Source organism: Taudactylus pleione, unplaced genomic scaffold (genome assembly GCF_031769625.1).
Source record: "Taudactylus pleione unplaced genomic scaffold, aTauple2 ptg000391l, whole genome shotgun sequence".
Taxonomy (NCBI): domain Eukaryota; kingdom Metazoa; phylum Chordata; class Amphibia; order Anura; family Myobatrachidae; genus Taudactylus; species Taudactylus pleione.
In genome coordinates this window covers 5,059,745-5,081,460 of record NW_028284792.1, presented here as the reverse complement: position 1 = coordinate 5,081,460, position 21,716 = coordinate 5,059,745, and the positions used below count along the sequence as shown (strand labels likewise).

The 21,716-nt window shown below is 38.2% G+C and overlaps 2 protein-coding genes across 6 annotated transcripts in view; one reads left to right on the top strand and one right to left on the bottom strand.

Annotated features, from left to right (window-relative positions):
* Positions 1-21,716, bottom strand: part of AUTS2 (activator of transcription and developmental regulator AUTS2) — a 1,638,780-nt gene that overhangs the window by 226,915 nt on the left and 1,390,149 nt on the right. The window lies entirely within an intron of this gene.
* The window catches only part of LOC148507543 (uncharacterized), a 94,009-nt gene that overhangs the window by 39,903 nt on the left and 32,390 nt on the right, over positions 1-21,716 (top strand). Inside the window, exons 3-4 of the mRNA XM_088445880.1 lie at positions 1,125-1,270; positions 5,234-5,275. Of these exons, the coding sequence (XP_088302006.1) occupies positions 1,125-1,270; positions 5,234-5,275 (188 nt within the window). The remainder of the gene's footprint in view (positions 1-1,124; positions 1,271-5,233; positions 5,276-21,716) is intronic.

Below are 21,716 nucleotides of genomic sequence, written 5' to 3'. Positions count from 1 at the left end.
CATTTCTTGCAGCTGGGGCAAATATGTCTACTGGTGGGGCAGTCCTATGCAGCCTTGACAGCTGGGAACATATATTTTGTAATTGCCTTTAGTTTGGATTTACTTAAATGGACTCTATAGGCAAATATTCTTTAACACTCTAGTCATCCGTCTGTCCACTAGCCACACCTCTTTTACATAGATCAGTATATAGCTTTGTATATGTCGTACACAGAATGTTTTGATGCACTCCTGCACAATTTATTCTCCAGGTTAGGCTACATCAAGTTCCTCACATATACATGCCGCACTGAACCTGCATGATTTAACATATTTTCGCTTAAGTTGAATCTACATAATACCCTTATTATTTTCTATTAAATAAGAGAAGAGGAAGCAGAACCATGGCTGCAAAGCGCAAAAATCAATAACACCAGCAGTTTTATTTTCTATAATTTTAAAGATATTACAATAGAAAAGGTGTAAAAAATGTGGTAGAACTACAGTTGAAAAATATACAGTAGCTACCACTAAAGAAAACACCATGACACCGTAGGTGTGTCTAACACACAGTTCTCATAAGCTCATAAGGCATAATTGAAAAGACAATGTTCCCGATGCAGAGTTGGTAGTAAAGTTGGCACAACAAGTTTTGTGCATATGCAGAGGTGTCCAGATCTGCATGAGCAGCATATGTGCCTAGTTTGTTACAAGTCATCATCATCATCATTTACTTGCACCTGCCAAATAGAAGGTACAAAAGACATGCCGTATAATGGGTATATACTGTATATACATACTGTGCACACATATATATATATATATATATACACACACATATATATATATATATATACACATACTTATAATTGTTGGTTGGAATAATCACATTTGCATGCACAGACCACTACTGAACTTTACCTACATAAGAACACCCCTTTTTATCCCACCATTCTACCTCGCCAGTCATAAAGCTCTTTGTGTCCATAAAACGTCCCTCTCTGCAATTACACATTTGCTTGTGTTAGCTTCCACTATGCCAACTAGCATAGTAATCATAGTAATCACTCTGCATCAGCCCCAACATATGCTACAGTCTAGCCAACTAATATCTCCCTCTGTCTCCCTCTTTTCCTTTATCATAGGGCTCAATCATATTAGGTGCAAGTTGGGTCCTGCGAGACGTTCTTACAGTGAACTTGCACTGCAAAGTACATTTGGAATCCAATTCCAAGCAAGCATCGACTTTTTAGAGGAAATTCACACTTTTTTGTGCACACCCCCTGAGCAGGTAAAAGGTAGGGAAAATCTTTATTGTAAGGTAAAAATGTTGGGATACAATACAGAACCTCTGTTACACCCCTCCCAATGAATACTCATGCACTTGAAAGGTAAAACCTTCAATAGCATAATTTGGCCAACAAAAACAAGCCAGTTTTCAGTTTAATTTCTCTGAAAAGCTCAATAATGGGTTAACCATTTGTACTTAAGCAAACTGGTCATTCTACACACTCATTATAAGCTGTGAGATTTACAAGTGCTGTCCTTTTCCAGCTGCAATAAAAAAAGCTCTAAAAATGAAGCACAAGCACTTCTGGAGCTACAAAAGTAACAGCATAAAAGCGCTCGTGGTTGGATGTCTTCTTAAAAGAACAATGCAAATATCTTTACATACCAGGTTCACTGACTAGACATTTTCTGCCAATAGTTTCTACATTTCAGGTTAACACAAAAGAAAATGTAGCATTTAAAAAATAAAGTGCATTATACAAACTTGACTTTATTTGAGATGTAGTTAAAAATCCGGCAGTCGGGATACGACACTTAGAATACGGTCACCAGAATCCTGACCGCCGGCATCCCGATGGTAAAAATTAGTGGTAAGGGAAGGGTTAGGTTTAAGGTTAGGCTGCAGGTGGGAGGGTTAGAAATAGACTGTGGGATTATGATAAGGCTACGGGTGGGGGAGGGTTAGGGTTAGGCTGCGGGAGGAGAGAGTTAGGGGGAGGGTTAGGGTTAGCATACTTACCTTCAAGGTGTTGGGATTCTGACTGTCAAGATCCTGTACCCAACCCCTTTATTTATTAAATTAGCTATTTATATAGATTCATATAGATTTTGTTAGCTATAAACATGTACCCATAAAATGTCATAGTTCTGTAGCAAAACTTTGTCTAGAACTTTTGCAGTTAAAATTTGTAGAGTATTATTTTATTCACCTTTGTTATAAATCCAAACACTTCCAACAAATAATGAGAATTGTATAAAGCAACACACTTGTGATCTACTGTTAGTAAATTTGCACCCTCATCTGTACAGCTTTCTGTTACATCACAGAGCACAGCTGAATATACAAGGCTACAAATAACAGAAAACACTGGCATTAAAAAAATATAGGATTGTGATGATTGGGACTCACTCATGCTTAAAATATGATCTGCAGGGATGATTAATGTATCGGGAGTTATGTCTTCTGGATTGAGGAGCCAGGCACATTCTGTTTTGAGATGCTGATCAGAGGCAAAGATACTCCCTGCTGATAGGCCGCAAACTGCTAGCACAAAAGGCTGGGAGACAGCCAGTCTAAGTTACACCTTAGAGAAGCCCAGCAACCTGTGAATGCACCCCAGACAAGTCAGGGACACTCCAGGAAAATACTCTGCACCTTTGTTCTATTGTAGCAAGGTGTGAAATGATCCCTCAGTTGTTCCAGTTTAGCCAGGATGCCTAACTCCCTAAGGCAGGGTACACACCTGAATGATTTGTAATCGTTCCGATTTCCTATCCAATTTCCCTTGAAGGCAGAACTTCCTAAATTGAGCGTACACACTGTCCAATTTCGCATAAGATTTGACGATTTGTTGAATCGTCAAATCGAATGCGATTTATCGTTGTTACCATACACGCTAGAACAACCGTCCATAGGATCCCTGGAAATTAGAATAATTCCAAATCGTCTGATCGTCCGGTTGTCCGTACACACTGTGCGATTGGCACCTTATCATATGTGTTATCTTATGATTGTCTGTGCAGCACAGACAATCATAAGACGTCGCAAACGACCAGCAGGAGCGCGCAATTGTGCGTACAAACTATGCGATTTACACGATTCATCGTTCCAATTACCTTAATCGTGCCTATATCGTCATGGTGTGTATGCACCCTAAATCTCCTGCCTCCCCCTCCCATTCTTTCAAACCAGAGTGGCGGGGGGAAGCTTTCCCCCATATAAAAGGGTACAGGGTCCAACCAGTATATTAGCTGAGTCCAGTGATCAGCTTTTATTTTTCATTTTTGTGAGGAGACCATAGGGTCAGAATGCACCATATCCCCAAGAAGAGACCTCACTTCTGCCATTGTTCAACACTGGACAAGTGACCTGAACTTTGTTTGTTTCTCCCTTTATTTTTTATTCTTGGAATTGCTAGTAACTTGTGTGAACTTTTAATAATTATTATAATCTTTCTAACCTTTTGTAACCATAAAACCTAATTTTTAGTTCTGATATTCTGGGATTCTTAAACTCACAACCTCCGAGGACCACATGCTACTGACTTAAAGGTATATTTTCTTGTGAAGCAGAACCAAAGAGCCATAGTGGGAGGGGCATCTCCCAGTCTAACTCTTGGTGGTGGCAGGATTTATATTTTTGGTAATAAGGTAACCCACAAACATCAACCGTCACAACCAGTCATCTTAGCTAGCGATCTGAGGGCCTAATTCAGACCCGCTCACAAGCGGGTCGATGTTGGCCAAGTGCGCATGCGCACGTGGGTGCCGGCTCCATCGTGCGCATGCGCGAGACCCGGAGAGCGACAGTCAAGCCGTCGCTATGGGTCTCGCTACAAAGGGGGCGTGCTGTCGACGGTGAGTGACAGCACGCCCCCTTTGGTGGGCATGCCGGGGTCGTGGCTGCCCAGATGGAGGCGTTCCCATGGGAATGCCTACGGTCTGGAGCCGGCCCCACTGACATCACACTCCAGGGCTTGCGGCAGACGAGACCCTACCACAAGGGTCTCGTCGCAGGTCTGATGGTCGCGATGGTCTTGACCATCGCAACCATCTTTTTGGCCGCTCGCTATAGCTGTGGGTGGTCACCCACAACTATGCGAGCGGCCAGGAGGCCGCTCTAAAATTCAGAGGGACGGCCCTGATTCAGAGCGAGCGCTCTGTCAGAGCGTCCGGCTCTGAATCAGGGCCTCAGTGCAGATGAGTTCATGACAATAATGTAGATGTTATTAATTTGAATTTGTGAATCAGAAACTCTTTGAAGTCAAATTACAAGTTTATTAATGCAGGACTATATATAAATCCTATAATGTGAGGCATCTGGGTCCTACAAATGGAAATTGTGTAATGTGCTTTATGCAGACCTTCAGACCACTGTGCTTGACCCTTTACAGATGAATGTTAGCATTTTGTAGAATATATATTTGTAAACAGTTTGCTTGAAAGAGGCTTTTTAGAACAAACATTGACAGCTGCAATCTTGTAATTGAACTACATGCAAGAGACTTTTGAGAGCGACATTATGCAGATTGTAAGCCAATATAAATCTACATAGCTCATAATATTTGCAAGTTCTTTATTTTATTGACTGTTTAGTTTCAGTTGAGTGAAACTTGTAGATGTTCTCTGTTAGTAAGATGGAATCAGTTCAGAAACAAGAACGAGGAGTGATATTACCAACAGGAATAATGGGTATGGGGAATCAGCAGCTCTTGATGACACACTAGTCTATGATAAAGTGCAATCATGAACATTGTAAACATTTACTTCATTGATGTTGTCCAAATCATATTCCACAAAGTAATTTTGGAGTAGGTCTGTTTTGTCAATGAGGAAAAGTGTCTAAGTGGTATAAAAAATTAAGTGATATACCCTGATATTCCTTCTCCATCCCACAAAATGGCTGCCTTTAATATGTGATGGTGACAAACTAAAGAGCTAATAACTGCTAAAATTGCTAAGTATGACTCCAATTAGTCCTTGGAGGCTAGGGATAGGTTTGAAATTTAGAGGAGTAAAATAAATCATTTTACTGTATCGAAAATAATGTATCTGTTTCATGTTTCTCAAAAATAGTTCCTTCATATCATCATATTTATTTTTATGTATACTGAAACAAATACATAGAAGGAATTAGTGTATTTCTTCCTGCATTAAATAACCCAGCTTCTACTCTAGTGCTAGTACAACTGCTTGCTATGATCACCATCTGGTACTGTTCCATTATTTTGATTTCTCTTCCTAGGGACCACCTATTTTCCTCCCAGAACCATTATGTGGAACTGAGGTACAGTATGATTACTCAATCACAATGCAGTAGTTTTGGGGTGTGATATAATAAGGGATAGACATGACATCATTGGGTATGTGGTATGACAACATTGGGGGCATTATCAGGCTCAGAAAGAACCACAAATATGGTAACAGACATAAACCCCATAAGTTTACTTATAGCTACCACGTAGGATAATGTTTATGATATATATTCTTATAGTAATATATATATATATATATATATTATGATATATATTCTTCTATTCTAGGCACAATTTACCAAGGAAATCAGTGTTCCATTCTAGAATGAATGCAATCGTTTCACACTTATCCCAGGTTCCTAGCAAGCTACCGTAGTGTACATTTGTCACAGTTTCTCCCAAAATGGCACTGGCACTTACGTGTAAGTCCTGTATTTTTCACATCACTTGAAGATGTTAGAGGGAGGAGTTGGTTATAGCTAAAAGTTAATATCCAAGCCAGCTTCCTCAAGAAAGCATTTAATTTTCACTCTAATCTATTCAAGATTTATGAGAACAAGTTCTCATCACTACTAGGCATAAAGAAAAATGGAATTTTCAATTCACATTTTGGCAGAGATATTTTACAGTTTTATTGTAAAGGGGCTCTGGAAATATCCATATTTTTGGACAGGGAACTAGTTTACTGCAACTTTATTGTTTGTAATAAATAATGCATTTACTATCCCGTCTGCCAACAGTTAGAAACTGCCGTGAGTGCCAGGCAGGGCCTTGATCTCTCCTCTGATAATAAGAGTTTCATATATATCGGAGACACATTTTTAAACATTGTGATCCTTGCTCAACAATTGCACGTCCCACCCATACTTAAAATTAATAGATTTTGGAGCTTAACAGCTGGCAGTACAGAATTTTCCTCTTGGAAGTGCCTTGCTGGCACAATCAGCTTGTACTTAACCAATTCTCTGGATGCCTCTGCAAAGAAAAGGCCAGAAAGAATTTACTTATACTTCTCAGATACCTTTTTGAAAATAAAAAAAAGCTTTAGCTTGCAATTTGGATTGCACAGATTTTTTTTAATTAATTAACATCTGCATAAAAAGATAACTGCAGTAATAAGTTGAGAGTCTATGCTTGTCTTGCACATAAAGCAACAATGCAAATTACTCAGCACCTTTGTTCTCCTTTGGCACACCTGATTTGCAGTTAGCTGTTCATATTCTTCACACATGTATCAGTACACAAAACTGCATCAATAAGAGATGCCAAAAGGTTGTTGTTACATTTATATTAAAGGGGGATTGGCACTTTATTTCATAGTAACACTTCAACTGAATCAACTGATTGATCGTACTGCCAACGTAAATTTACAGTTCATAAATTATGGTAAAATATCACAAACTCTTATAATACAGTAAAAAGTTATGACATCACTTACCAAAAGGTGATGTTATCATTTAGTGTTATAATTTATTCTAAGAAATTATATTATCCTTGCTGTATATTTTAAAAGTTTATTCAATTATGTTTGATGTGTCATCTTGTACATCTGATGGATCCCTATTTGCGGGTACCACTCGAAAACAGCTGGTTTCAGGGAATATCCCACAAATATTTAATGATAAATAGGTCCCTTAGTGACATTTAACACACTCTTAGAAGGACTGAATTGCCAAAACACCACTAATACAGTTGAAAATAAGATTCTTGAAACATGAGTTATTATGGGACCATACAATATATGAAATCTTGAATGAGTAAATCTCACATTATTCCTTTTGTTATTTCTTTATCAGTTTTAAATCTATTTTCAATGATTAATTTAGAATTTAAAAAAATCATGTAAATTAGCACAATTGCCAACTAACTTATGTTAGTAAACACTTAAAGTGTACACTGGCATAGGAATGACATTTGTAGCAGGAATAATAGAGCCTTTTATGTAAATATATTTGGAATGGTATCTGAACTAGCGAACATGTGCTGAAGCAGTAAACTCTTTGTTTTGTTATTAATCTACCTATTATTAATATTGGACTTCAGTGAGAGGGGTGATCAATTCACTTGTGTCTATTTAATTACACACACAAGTTAAATGGTAAATTACAAAAATAAGTGAGGTTTAATGATTTATCAATAGCCTTGTTTCATTTTCCCTTACACTATTTTTATTGATGTGCAGAGTTGCAATCTTTGGTATCACAGCAGAAGACTCACAGAAAACATTAGGATGTATTCATTTTCTTTCATATAGTGGTGTGTATAATACAAGAATCATTACAAACAATGTATGAGTGACATTATGGGCTAAGTTTACTAAGAATCGAGTTTGGGTGAGTTTGCAAACTTATGCGAGTTTAGCCTGTTTTTCAAACTCGCAAATTTACTAAGACCAAACAGGTATGAGTTTGGAAGTGAGTTTTCTCTTCTCACTGTTAAAACTCATGTGAGTTTTCAAACTCGACTAAACTCACCATCGGTCAAACTAGGAAGTACTTTACATGTAAAAGTTGCAACTCGCAAATTTACTAAGAATCATGTTTACAATCTGGGGTGAGTTTGTAGCAAACTCACTGATAAATTGATGTTTCAAATAGACCACCTCCTGAGCTGCGAGTTTGGCAGAAACATACAGAGATCAATGTGATTTGTGTATGTTTCTGTCTGAATACCTAATATAAAGTATTTTATTATTTTAAAAAATTACATACGGCCCCCCCAAAAAAAAGCCTAACCAGCCCCAGACTTGCCAGCCAGTCCAGTTTTGTAAAATTACGAGGAACAAAATGAGTAGGGTTCCAACGTAATTTAGGAACCAGCACCTGGCTGCAGGGCCAGTCCTGGTTTTAATTATAGGGAGGAAAAAACCAAACCCAAAATGGCCAGGCTGTAATGCCACAGCCCAGAGACCATATTACCAGGGCTCTGTGGCCAAAGCATTATCAGCCCAAGCCAGTGAGGCCAAATAGGGAGTCTCAGGGGAAGTGGGGACCAAGAAGGGGTCCTCCCCCCTGAAACCCCAGGCTTGGTCTGAAGCCGAGGCTCTTCCCTGCATCCCTGGGATGTGAGTACGGGGGTAATAAAGTGTAAAGTAAAAAATAACTATTGTCATCATGCCTGCCCTTTGGCACTTGTGGAATTACAAGTGCCAGCAGGCAGCCGGCACCCGCACCCCCACTGTAAAATAAATAGTTAAATAAAGACAAAACACACACACCGTGCCTAGTAAAACTTTATTTCATACACCTACCCATTCACACATACTTACCTTCTTGCAGATGTGTCTGTCCCCTTCTCAAGTAGAACCCGTGTGCCCGGCCCTACAAAAAATAATCTATACTCACCTAGATCCGTAGCATCCAGGGTCTTGGCAAAACAAATAAATGAGTTACCCAAACCCGACCGGACAGATGTAAGTATATGCTGTTGCATATACTTACACCTTACCGAAGTCAGCTGTAATTTCTCACGGGCAAGAGCCAATCAGCGACCACTGTACATGTAAAGCGGCTGCTGATTGGCCAGCAAGCCGTGTTAAAAAACAGATGATTCCGATCATCTTTCAGTTCACGTAGTGTAAGTATATGCAACAGCATATACTTGCACTTGTTCGGATTGATTTGGGTAAATATTTTTTTTTGTTTTGCAAAGACCCTGGATGCTACGGAGAGCAGCGTCAGGATGGAGGTGAGTATACGATCTTTTTTGCAGGCCATTTCCCATGGATTCTACATTGGAGAAGAGGACAGAAACATCTGGTAGAAGGTAAGTATGTGTGATAGATGGAAGTGTGTAATAAATCTTTACTATTCATGGTGTGTGTGTTGTGTCTTTTTTAACTATTTATTTTACAGTGGGGGTACGGGTGCCGGCCACCTGCTGGCACTTGTAGTTCCACAAGTGCCAAAGGGCAAGCATGCTGGCACCTGTAGTCCCACTGTAAAATACAATAGTTTACATCTATTCTTCACTTTATTACCCCCGTATCCACAGCCCACGGGTGTGGGGAAGAGCCCCGAGCTTCAGACCAAGCCTGGGGTTTGGGGGACCCCTTTTTTGGGGGTCCCCACTTTCCCTGAGATCCCTGGTTTGGCCTGAGCAGCTTGGGCTGATAATGCTTTGGCCCTGGAGCCCTGGTAATAGGGTCTCCGGGCTGAGGCATTACATCCCGGCCATTTTTGGTCCGGTGCTGGTTTTAATTATATGGGAACTCCTATGCAATTTTTTTCCCCCTATAATTATAACCAGGACTGGCCCTGCAGCCAGGTGCTGGTTCTTAAATTATGGTGGAACCCTACTCATTTTGTTTCCCATAATTTTAGGAATCAGGACTGGCTGGTAAGTCTGGGGCTGGTTAGGCTTTTGGGGGGGACCCTACATCATTTTTTTTTTTAAAACGGGAAACATCCGAGTTTCGGCAGGTCAAAGTGAGTTAAAAAAAAAAACTCGACCAAACTCGATTCTTAGTAAATTTACCCCATGGTCTCTAATTCAGCGTTTTAGGTGCTGCCAAACCATTCATACTAGGTTTGTTCTGGTCTTGCCTATATGCTCTTTCACATGGATGTTTTCTTTCATGTCAGCTGTTTCTCTCTGTCTCTTTCTTTCTCACTCTCTCTCTATCTCTCTCTCACTCTGTTCTAAACAAAATGCACATGACAAAGAGACACATGGGAAAATTCACTAATTGGGGGGTTTGTCTCTGTTTGGAAACTGATAAGATCCACCCCATATTGACAGCATGTTCCAGCTCAAATTCACAGTTTACTACAGGTATTTTTGACCTTCTAAGCTGAACCTGTGATTGATACTTGTCGGTTTCAAAATAGCCAATCCAGCTTCAAAGACGGTTATTTCGTAGTACCGAACGAAAACCTTTGATCTGTGCAGCAGCTGCAGCCCTTTTACTATTTTATATTTAAAAATTAAATTTTTTTTTAAAACGTGTGGGGTCCCCCCTAAAAATTGTAACCCCCCCACTAGCAGTTTCATTGGGAACTATGATTTGAGTAGCTGTGTAGTAGTAATACAATTTGATGACATTAATGGAAGCTGCCTTATCCTCAGGCAAAGTGTACCCAAGTGTTTTAGAATGCCTTGTTTCTAAAGCAATTAAAGGTTAATGTAGGGACTTAAGAGTTTTTGGTGATAGAACATTGGTGACATTAATACAAAAAGCGTTTTCACAGCTGAAACGCTCTGAAATATTACCACACAAGCTTCTCCATGACATGATTTTCTGACTGGAAAAATGAAATGGTCTAAAAAAAAAACTTGCATGACAACAAATGCTTTGTGTATATTATCGGATGTTGTGTAATAAACTTAGTAAGCTTTAAAATGAAATGAAAATGTAATAATTTCCATATCAAAGTAGGTACTATGAAAGATAATGAAAAGAGCTAACTGAAACCAATTTTTTTTCTTGTGTAACAGCACTTTTACGTTACTGTTTATAATTTATTATAACTTTACATATTTATAAAATATAGCCATAATATTGAAAAGGGGTTAAAGACAACATCCATATCTATCAATGTGTATTATGCATGCTTATGTTAGTTGTATTTATGGTGTTTATACTGATACAGCTGCACATTTTTAATTATACATGTTATTGTTTGTTATTTGTGCATTTTGCATTTACATATCTTAGTTCCAGTGCAGCTGTACATTGCTAAGTATCCCACTTCTTCCATTCTCCCAGCAGTGTTTGAGAATATCTTCGATTTTACACAAATCAATTTTAAACAACTTTTGTCCTAAGCAAAACAGATTACCGGTTTTGAGGGGTATAAAACATTCATTAATTTCCTTCTATTGACTTTCATATGTTGACAGGAATCCCATAGAGATTGCTCATTGTTACATTACATGTATCCGTTATAAAATTACTACATCTGTAAGATCAGTTTTAAGAAAATGTAACATTGTAAACTGTTAAAACTCATGTAACATTGGATATAATTTGGGATTTCTAAAATAACAGGAATATAACGTTCTCAAATAACCACTAAGATTTGGAGTAAAAAAAAGATTCAGTGAAAAGAAAGTGTTAATACGACAATACTTGTGCTTACTTGATAACATGGTTACAAGTTGTAACACAATTAGACAATTAGCAGAGTGCCAGCTATCCTGAGGGAAGCTTCGGAGGGAACCAGACACTATTTCATTTTGTAAAATGCAGTAGAAAATAACACAAATTATCTTATTAATTTATCATTTTTTATAACAACTTTGCAGATTTTTTAAGTATTTTCACTTAAAGTTTTTATAAACTGTAGGAAAAAAAGAGGTAGTCACATGATTACATGTAGTGATAAAAAGCCCCTTCACCCAGTGATATGTAACATCCGAAAGCAAACAGTTGACAAAAAAGCATTGTTGTCACCAGTTACTTCGTGACATATATTCCTCCATAACAAATATTTAACTAACTACTTTACTTATTTTTGAGGTGCTACGAGAGTGTGAGTCTGGTTGGTGTACCACAAATACTACTATCTACTGCTTTTGAATTAGGTTAATTTACAAAAGCTGTTGGTTTTGCAGAGAATTATTGAAAATAATTATAAAATAAATAATATAAATCAATTCCTAATTATATCTTAGTAGATAAATTTATTTTTTGTTTACTTACATCTGCTATAAAAATAGGTGTTTTAAGAAAATAAACTCGAGTTTAGTATTTTCTTTCTGGAAATTTGAAACTCTCAGATTTTGGCCAAAAGCCACAAAGGGTTTAGACATATAGGGACAGATTCAATTCAACGCCAGCTGCTGTCGACTTATAGTTTACAGATTTTGCTAAATATTAAATAGAAAGATAAATTTACCTTAGAAACATAAAATGTCACATCCTTATATACATGTATCCAAAGTGCACACAAATGTAGGCATACATATCACTTTGTTGCAACAACTCAACATTACATCCAGCTCAAATAAACATTTTATGGACAGTACTGAATTTAGGTTTTATGGTATAAAAGCAGAGGTTGCCAAACGCAGTCCTCAAGGCTCCCCAACAGTTTAGGTTTTAGAGAGATACATGGTTGAGCACCAGTGACTTAATTAGTACCTCAGGCAATTTGATTTAACCATCCATGCTCAGCCATGGATCTCTCTAAAACCTGAACTGTTGGGGAGCCTTGAGGACTGTGTTTGGGAACCTCTGTATTAGAGGGATATTGCAAATACAAGGAACAACAATGGGCACATGTTTTGCTCTCAACCATGCCAAACATGTTATAGGAAAGTAGGAAGAAGATAATATATGGGATCAAAATATTTTTACAAGGAGTCAAATATGCAGGCATAGGTATATAGATTATATCTTTCTTTTATAAGGAACAATACAAAAACTGTCCATAGTACATTGATACAAAAGGTTTGAACCTGGAATTTATTGCCAATACTAACAAGAAAAGTGTAGCATTTTTAGATCTAGACAAATTTGTCAATAATGGCCTTTACACTTCATACAGACATAAAACTGGTCGATTGTAATAATTCCTTACTAGTGAGAATAACCCATAATCCAAATTCTTTGCCAGTGAGAATGACCCATAATCCAAACGGAATAGGAAATATACTTGACTGTTTAAATTATTAGAATTAAACTCTAGAAGAACTTTATCTTATAAAGAACAAGGCAACATTTTATCATGCAAGTTTAACAACAATGAAAAAGTACAAAATGTCTATATTGCAACAAAAGCTATAGATAGCTACTTTGTTTACATATAAGCAAAAACAAAAGTAGTCAAGAGCTTTTTTGACCTTTCATACATAACACTATGTAGCTGTAATGCAAATACAAAAAAAATCAAGACGACTAAGGTTAGTACCCTATCCCTACCCCTCTCCCCCCTAACACTCTCTTAGGGGTGTCTATCCCTAAAACTCCCGGGGTGGTGCCTAACCCTAAATCCCCCCTAGTGTGTCCTAAACCTAATCCCCCCTTCTCGCACCCTAAACCTAAACCTCCCGGGAAGGTGCCTAACCCTAAGCTCCTCTATGGTGGTGCCTAACCCTATCCCCCCTTCCCCTAGCCTAATCATAACCCATCTCAGGGGGCGCCTAACAGTAATTCCCCCCTGGGGTGCCTAAATCTAACCCTCCCCCCCTCATGGCTAACGCTAATCCTGTCCCGCTTACCTTCATTCGGGAAGCCATCTTTCGGGATTCCATCATCGGGCTAAAGATAGGCATCAGTATTTAGACGCCTATCTTTAGTCCTCAATTGGGATTTCGATGCCAGGATTCCGTCAGACGGCTTCCCGGGCATCAGTATTCTGACTGTGGCCGTATTCAATTTGAGGTGAAAAGTCCGGATCCGCGATACTTTTTTGCCGATGACATCATTTTCGCCTGTTTTGCTTTTACCCCCTAATCAATTTGAAAGACTTTCCGCCTAGGCGGAAAGTCAATGCAATGTAATAGGCGAAAAAGTTCCGCCAATGAATAGTAGGAAAAGTGCAGAATTGGGGTTTTGGGGTGCAACATTGCAGAAACCCCCTGCAGCCTTCAGACAGCCCCCCAAAGGTAAACTGTGTCAAAAATAAAAAAAACACTTAAGGACACCCCAATAAATGACTTTGAAAAAGGGGGCGAAAAAAAATGTTGGGGTACAAGTTAAAAACTTGACTCTGGGGGGGTCCCCAAGTATGCCCCAAGTGTTTTTTTTTGTTGCAGGTGCTTGCGGAAGGTGGATTATTCATGATTTTTTCAACTTCACTTTAGCAACTTTTAAATATGCTGACCCCCATTTTCAAGTACCCTAAATTTGCTGGGCTAACTTATTTTCAGAAAAAGATACTCCTGAATACTATTCTGCATCACATATAGAAAAACGCTATTTAGCAGCTAATAAGGCCGTTTAAAAAGACCAAATACCTTCAGCAAGCCAAATCGGGGGGTCCCATAGGGAACCCCCATATCAGAGCATCTTTTGGGGGGTGTCAGGCTAATTTCCCCAAATATGACAGTACTTTCTGCCTGTTCAAGTTTTCACGTACTTTCAAATTGAATACGGGGTAAAGCGGGCACGCGCGTGATTCTTTTCTGCCTACAAAACAGGCGAAGTAGGCGAAAAGTCCGGGTCGAGAAAAAGTATCACGACTCGGCTCAAATTGAATACGGCTCTATTTCCCGCTTAAACTTAGAGATATTTCAGAGCTGGAATCTTGAGAAACACTGGTACAGTATGCCGTTCAAGTGGATGAAACTCTTATGGAAAGTTTATATTCAAAATCTATACAATGGCAAAAGATTTTCAGAATCTCCTTACAATAAGTTGTATATCACAAGTAAATGTGCACACGGCAACATGACTAGAAAACACCTGGATATCATTACTGTGCAATTTGCATGGAATTTAAAATTAACACATTATGTTCCCCATAATAAATTAAATAGATTGCACCTAACACCAAATAAAAAAAATATACTATATTTTGATTCAGAATTTAGAAAACACTGGAGTACCCTTGTGGTCTTCAATGTGTGGGATGTGCGAAAAGGTAAACTGAATATAAGAACATCTAAACTTAAAAAACTCATATAGGGGTCTTCAATATGGGTGCGATAACATCGTTTTTTGCGTTAATATCGCACTTTTTAACGTTTTTGCGTTAATATCACTTGTTTTAGTTTTACACCGTATTCAATTTCAAAGACTTATCGCAGTTTTGAAAAGTCTTTGATAAAAAACGGTGATAACTTTTCACCATTGAATAGGTGTCGAAAAAAAGTGCAGAATTGGGGTTTAGGGGTGCAGGCTTAAAAAAAATAGCCTGCACCCCTGAGATTGACATTTAAAAAAGAACTGTGTCAAAAAAAGTACAAAAAAAAAAAATAGGGACACCCCAAAAAATGTATTTAAAAATTTGAGTGAAAAAAAAAAAAAATGGGAAAAATTGTTAAATAATAGGGAAATAGGTTCAAGGCTATTCTGCAAGTATGCGGCAGATGTTTTCTAGAATAGAATTATAGCGGCAGGTGCACAAATGCAGAATTTAAAAAAAATTACTTTAGGGACACCAAAATATGCTAGTACCCATTTTCATGTACCCCAAATTTGATGGGACCACTTAAAAAAACGAAAAAAATAACCTAAGTGCTCTTCTGCATCACTTCTTCAATGTCGGAAAAAAAACACCTGCTGCGGCTATTTAAATCCCCGACTTTCAATTAAAGGCTAAAACGGGGGTACCCATAGTGATCACCCATGTTTTTACAACTTTGGGGGGGTCTTACAATTATTTTAAGGAAAAATTTGTAACTTTACGCAAATCCAAATTCGGAGTTTCCCGTTTTCGTTAATTTTATTTTGAAAACGGGGATAAGCGGGAACGCGCACCATACCTTTACGCAGAATAAAACTCTGATATGAAATGTTAACTTCGCCAGGGAAGTTAACCTTTCATATTGAATACCCCTCATAGTGTCTTAAGCATTTTTAGAGGCTTCAATTTAAACACTAGGGATGAGTGTAGGGTTAGAGATTAGAGATTAGGGTTATGGGAGAAATACTCACTAAAGCCTAGCTCATCACATGTTTGTGCTGGATGTGCTACATACGTTACCACCATAACGCGGAAGATTAACACTGGAGACACTGCCGCCAGGAACAGGTAAGTGACCGCTGGGCCACCAGGGACATATAGGTCGACATTCTATGATTTCAACATAATGTCTGCTTAGATATAATGAATGTCGACATTGTCATTGTCAACATGCTGCGTAAAGACATTGCGACCATACCAACATTCTCTTGTTGACTTGATGCATGTTGACCTAACATACCAAACTCCATTAAAACAACACGTTCCCACTTTTATTACAAATCAATGTGTATCAGTCATTGGTGGTCACACTCTGCTGTTGCTCTTCAATCTAGCTGCAAGCCATCCTTTGCACATTTATTCAGGCACTGGACATGTCAGACACAGCCTCGGGCTTCCATTTGTCCCTGCTCACAAGTGGTAGGCTGTGGTCACTTACGGAATTTGGTAATTCATATCACAGATGATGACTGGCTGCTTATTCCAACCATTGTACTAGAAGGGTACCTGCTCTGATGACACATAAACTAATCCATGCTCTCCCTATTAGAATCTAAGCTCTTACGAGCAGGGCCCTCTACCCTCTTGTGCTTCTCCTTACTTTATTTTCATCTACTTCTCACTCCCCAGTAGGTCACCTAACGCTTGGTTGCTTATGCTCTGCTGCTTATGTGGGTGTTATGGTCACTAATGTAGCAATGTATATTATCCATGTCCTTGTCCTGCACTGTGTTGTATTGTACTGTTAGTCACTTATTGGTTTATGTACTTTGTAAGGTGCTGCGGAACACCTGTGGCGCCATATAAATAAATGATAATAATAATAATAGTTTGCATGTGAATATTTTATATCTGGTGATAAGAAACTGCCTGCAAGAACATTGCTGAGACTTACAGTAGATACATACTGTATTATTGTAGTTACCACCATCATCTGGACATGGAATAGGATCTTGGCCTGAAACAAAACTGCATTCATAGATTTATGTGAAAAGAGCATAGTTTTGTCTCTTTAAGTAAAAGGATGAATAAAAATACAAAAATAAATAAAATTCAGCATCCTCAGTCTTTCCCTCCTGCCACTCCTGTGCTTGTCTTTAATGAGCAGCTCCAAATGACAGCTTTAATCACTGCCTCTGGCCACTGAGAGAGACCGTTAATGATAGAAAAGAACAGAGAGCCATTTGCATCAATCAGCTCTAAATCACTTTTTATGATAATGCATCGGAGCGGAGAACAAAGTCTCTGATGTCTCCTGCATGATGATGTACCACAGTGCTGTCTCCTTGGCTCAAGCCAGAACATAAATCTCTTAAAGACGAACAAACCATAACCTGTGCTACTGAGACCGCTGGCCCTTATTTCCCAAACTGCTAATGATCCTTTAGCAGCAAAGAGTCAAAAGAGGCCAAGTTATCAGATGATTCTACTGCTTTGAATATCATGAAGTACATTGTAATGAGAAGCAGTGATTTAGAGTATGATGATTTTGACAGTATCATAGCTCTAACTAATGGTCTGTGAGGCCCACCCCACCAGGTTACAATAAGAATATATTACATTACGTTGTCTGTCTTACTACAGAATTGTGTATTCTGAATAAGTGTCACCATTTTTGAGAAAACAGTTGACAGCTGGGTGATCTGTATTGCTGCCACATTTTTTCGGGGTGGGTGGGGTTGGTTGGGTGGGAGAGTTTGCACATGTCTAGAATTTTGAGGCTGAAAGTCTTATGTCTTGGTGAATTACCAAGTAACACAAATATCTGACAACTTGTTGATGGCACAGACTATGGCACCACACATGCTAACTATTAAGTAGGCTCTTTTATTTTTTTAGCTAAAGAAATAAAACAAATAAAAATTACGCAATGACCCATGGTTATGGTTACCGCCTGTTAAGTATAGTTAATCTTAACCAAATATAACTGTTTGAAAAGTATTAATATTATTATTATTATTATTATTATTAGGAAGTTAAGTGAGTGCTAGACAGACTTTATAAATATTCTGTACTTCAATTATTTAATTTGAGGCAAATAATGATGTGTCCTTTGTCCGTATCCACAGATCTGCATTGTTGCTACTATTCATGAACTTCCTAGAGCTTTAAATAGCTTAATACCTAATAACCAAAATGTTATAGCACAAAAAAAGATTTATTTATTTAAATTCCAGAAAATCTAAAAGATGAACAAATTCCAACAAAGTAATTTCTTAAAAATATCTGTGATGCCACCCATATCTCTCTTAATGATCGGCTGATGACACATACTGTAGATGGAAATCAGGAAGAATAGCTTTCAACTACTGTATGCTATAGGCCCCCATACACAGTGAGATTCAAAGTTGGTAAGATCAATTGTACGATTTCCCTTGAAATTCTTCCCTTGCAATTCTTCATAAGATGTGGTCAAATGGTGTACGATTGGTCATTATGATCATAGGATAAGATGCATAGAAGTATATCACATCATACACGATCATTTGAGATCTCTCTGCAAAACCATCTGATCTGCGATCCAACTAGACGAAGGTGGGGACGCGCATCGGGGTCGCAGAAGACTCAAAATACAACTATTTGCAAACGATTGGTCTGTCCAACCTGTAGAAACTGCCAAAATCGTGTTAAAAATCGTCCCGTGTATGGTCAGCTTATGATTGATTTCCAACCCATTGGAGTGGGAGCTAATATTTACTGTAACAGTTAAGTAAAATTGGTAGCTTGAAATTTCCCTTTAAATCTTATACCTAACTTGAGATGCAATTGAATAAAATAAGACAGTGTACCTTCACAAACTGGATATGGGAAAGCAAGATTCTGTCTACAAATCACTCATGCAATACTAAATCTTCCTAGGAAAAAGCAATAGACCCTTCAAAAATCAAGTCACTTTCAGTTGATATTAAATGCAAATTTTCCAATAAAATCCTCTTTTATGATATACTAGGCTGCTTCTAGTGGACAGTTGTAAAAAACTCAAGTTTCATGAATATAAGCACTGAATATTGCTTGCTGGCAGTGTTATTCCTCTATTGCTGCCAGCCATCAAAGCCAAAGGATTACAGTGTAGAAGTGGCAGGGAAGCAATTTCTCTTTCGTATATAGCATTATGGAGAGAGATCTGATTACAGTGTTCATTTGGAAACTGATCCCCTTCAGCCAAAGTTAGTTTAGAAATAGACTATAATTTACAATTTACCAGATTGCTTTTATAACTTGCCAGCCATGTTGGATCTACAAAGATGAAAGCTACAGAGGTTCTAGTCCTATAACATTTCGGTTTGTCAAGAGGGTCTAAGAATTGCTACCCCACAATGCTCTATTACTTTGATATATTCCCTACAATAACATTTGCACTGAAAGTGGATTATATTATTTAGTGTTCACTCACGAGAAGTATTAAAATGAGGTGTTTTAAATAATTTGGAGAAACGTTCAATTAATTAGCTATATACATTTATAAATGGGAAAACAGGAAGCACAATATCTCAGACTATCTTTCAGATATAGATAGCAGCAATTGTTCATGCCGCAGTTATTTACATCTTATGATAGTCTCTGTTCAGTGATGGGCAGTTAGTAATATAGGAAATGTACTACAGCGCTTGATTCTTCGACACTTATTGAGGCGATGTAGGAAGCAATAACACAGAGCTGTATTGACATCTTGGCCGCCGAAGTGAAGGAGAGAAAACTCCCCCCACAGGCAACCCGTAAAAGACCCACAGTGCATCAGTCTAGTGCTTATGCTCTTTTTCTTACCTCCTGGCTGGCCCCAATGCGCATGCACATTTTGCATATGATCTCATGCACAGACAGACTCCCACAGAAGCTGTCACAGGTTTGTACACATACCAACAGGTAATCCTGCTGATATGTGATAAAAACTGTGATGTTCGTTGTAAGTAATAAATAATAATGCTGGTTATAGCAAATTTGACACAAACCACCTCTTCTTACCTCTCACCCAAAGTGGCTTGTATATACATGCTAATTTTCAGTAAATAAAATCATAAGTTTTCTAACAAGTAAAGATAAATGTAAGCTTAAAGGTCTCACACACACACCTTATTTATTATTATTTTTTTTATTTATTACCAGTTATTTATATAGCACACACATATTCCGCAGCACTTTACAGAAAGAGAATATTTGCCCATTCACATCTGTCCCTGCCCCAGTGGAGCTTACAATCTTTATTCCCTAACACATGCACACACACACACGGGTTAATTTTTTTTTTTGTGGGGAACAAATTAACCTACCAGTATATTTTTGGTGTGTGGGAGGAAACCGGAGTACCCGGAGAAAACCCACGCAAGCACAGGGAGAATATACAAACTCCATACAGTTAGGGCCATGGTGGGAATTGAACCCATGACCTCATTGCTGTGAAGCAGTAACGCTAACAATTACACCATCTGTGCTGCCCAGGTATCTGACTCGGAAAACTTATTCCGAGTCCGATACCTGTCGACTAGCAAGGCCTCAGACGTAATTTTCTGGCCTCGCAAGCCGGCCAGCCTGAGTAAGCTGAAGCTCACTCCGGGGCGACGCTCATCATTATGACCAATGACCAATGGTCGCGATGGTGATCCCAGCCTGCAACCTTAATCGCAGTGCTGGGATCCACAATGCAGCAGGGGGTGTCATAGACCTTCTGCTGCATTTAAATATTAGCAAGGACGGAATTGCAAAGCTGCTTGCGTGCAATTTTGCAATTCCGTCTTAAGCTGACCCCCTCAGTTATGTAGGTATGAAAAAAACGCATACGCAAATGCACATAATCACACACACACACATCTATTTATTTCTTCGTATAAAGAACAACAAAACACAGTTAATTTGCTACAGTAGCAATGCTTCTCAGCAAAGGGAAAAATAAACTCAAGCCAAGTATTTTTATTAGATTGTTTGTATCAAAGACAACCTCCAATAGTGACAATAAGAAGCTATTGTCACCTGCTGTTCATTTTATCTCCAATATTCTACTCCAGCTTCCTAGTTTCCCATATCTTTCCCTACAGATTTTGTTTTTGCCAGAGAATCTGAAGCCAGAAAAAAATGTTCATAAACTATCTCAGCTAAACCTCACTTTTTACCACCAGCGATAAAAATTCAGCAGGAGCAGCTCTAAGGCCTGTTCCCCTCTGTGTTGACCCACTGTGCAGCACACTTGATTTAACTGACAGATTGCAGATTCAAGGTTGGGATTTTTAGCCTAGACGAGAGTTTGATTTCCATCCAAGTTTTTACTGATTGGCCCAGCAGGTTATCCTTTCATTTAATAGGCTAGACCATGTTGAGAACACTGCTGCTCCACGTCAAACTGTGTTCTTTCCAAGCTCATCAGAGGAGAACGAGACCTGAGTATTATTTGAAGGTAGTTGTAAAGTATATACAACACCAATTTCAAAATACAATTACCAGTAAATGTAAATAAATAATTAGTTAAATGTAGTTTATTCTTAAGACCTCAGTTCTTAGAAAACTACAAGCTTATTTTTTCAAGCTAGTTAGCTACATTTTATATTTGAAGCACAGAATCTATCTATCTATCTATCTATCTATCTATCTATCTATCTATCTACTCATATCTATCTAGTACAATATTAATTGTCATAAAATGTTTAAGTATTGGTTCTTAACATTTCTTTCTATCACAATGCACAACACTTTCAGAAAACAAATTGAAAAATGTATTATTTGTAGTTTAATTACGTATCCTTCTTATAAAAATTACCAAGATATTTTTCAACATGAATGAGAGACAGAAGGCTCTTTTATAAAGAGAAACACTGGTCTATTTTAGGTCCATTCAGCATGTTCAAGGTGGTGATCCGTCTTCATACCACATTAGTGTGAGTCCAAAATACATACCCTACGCAACTGAAGACTT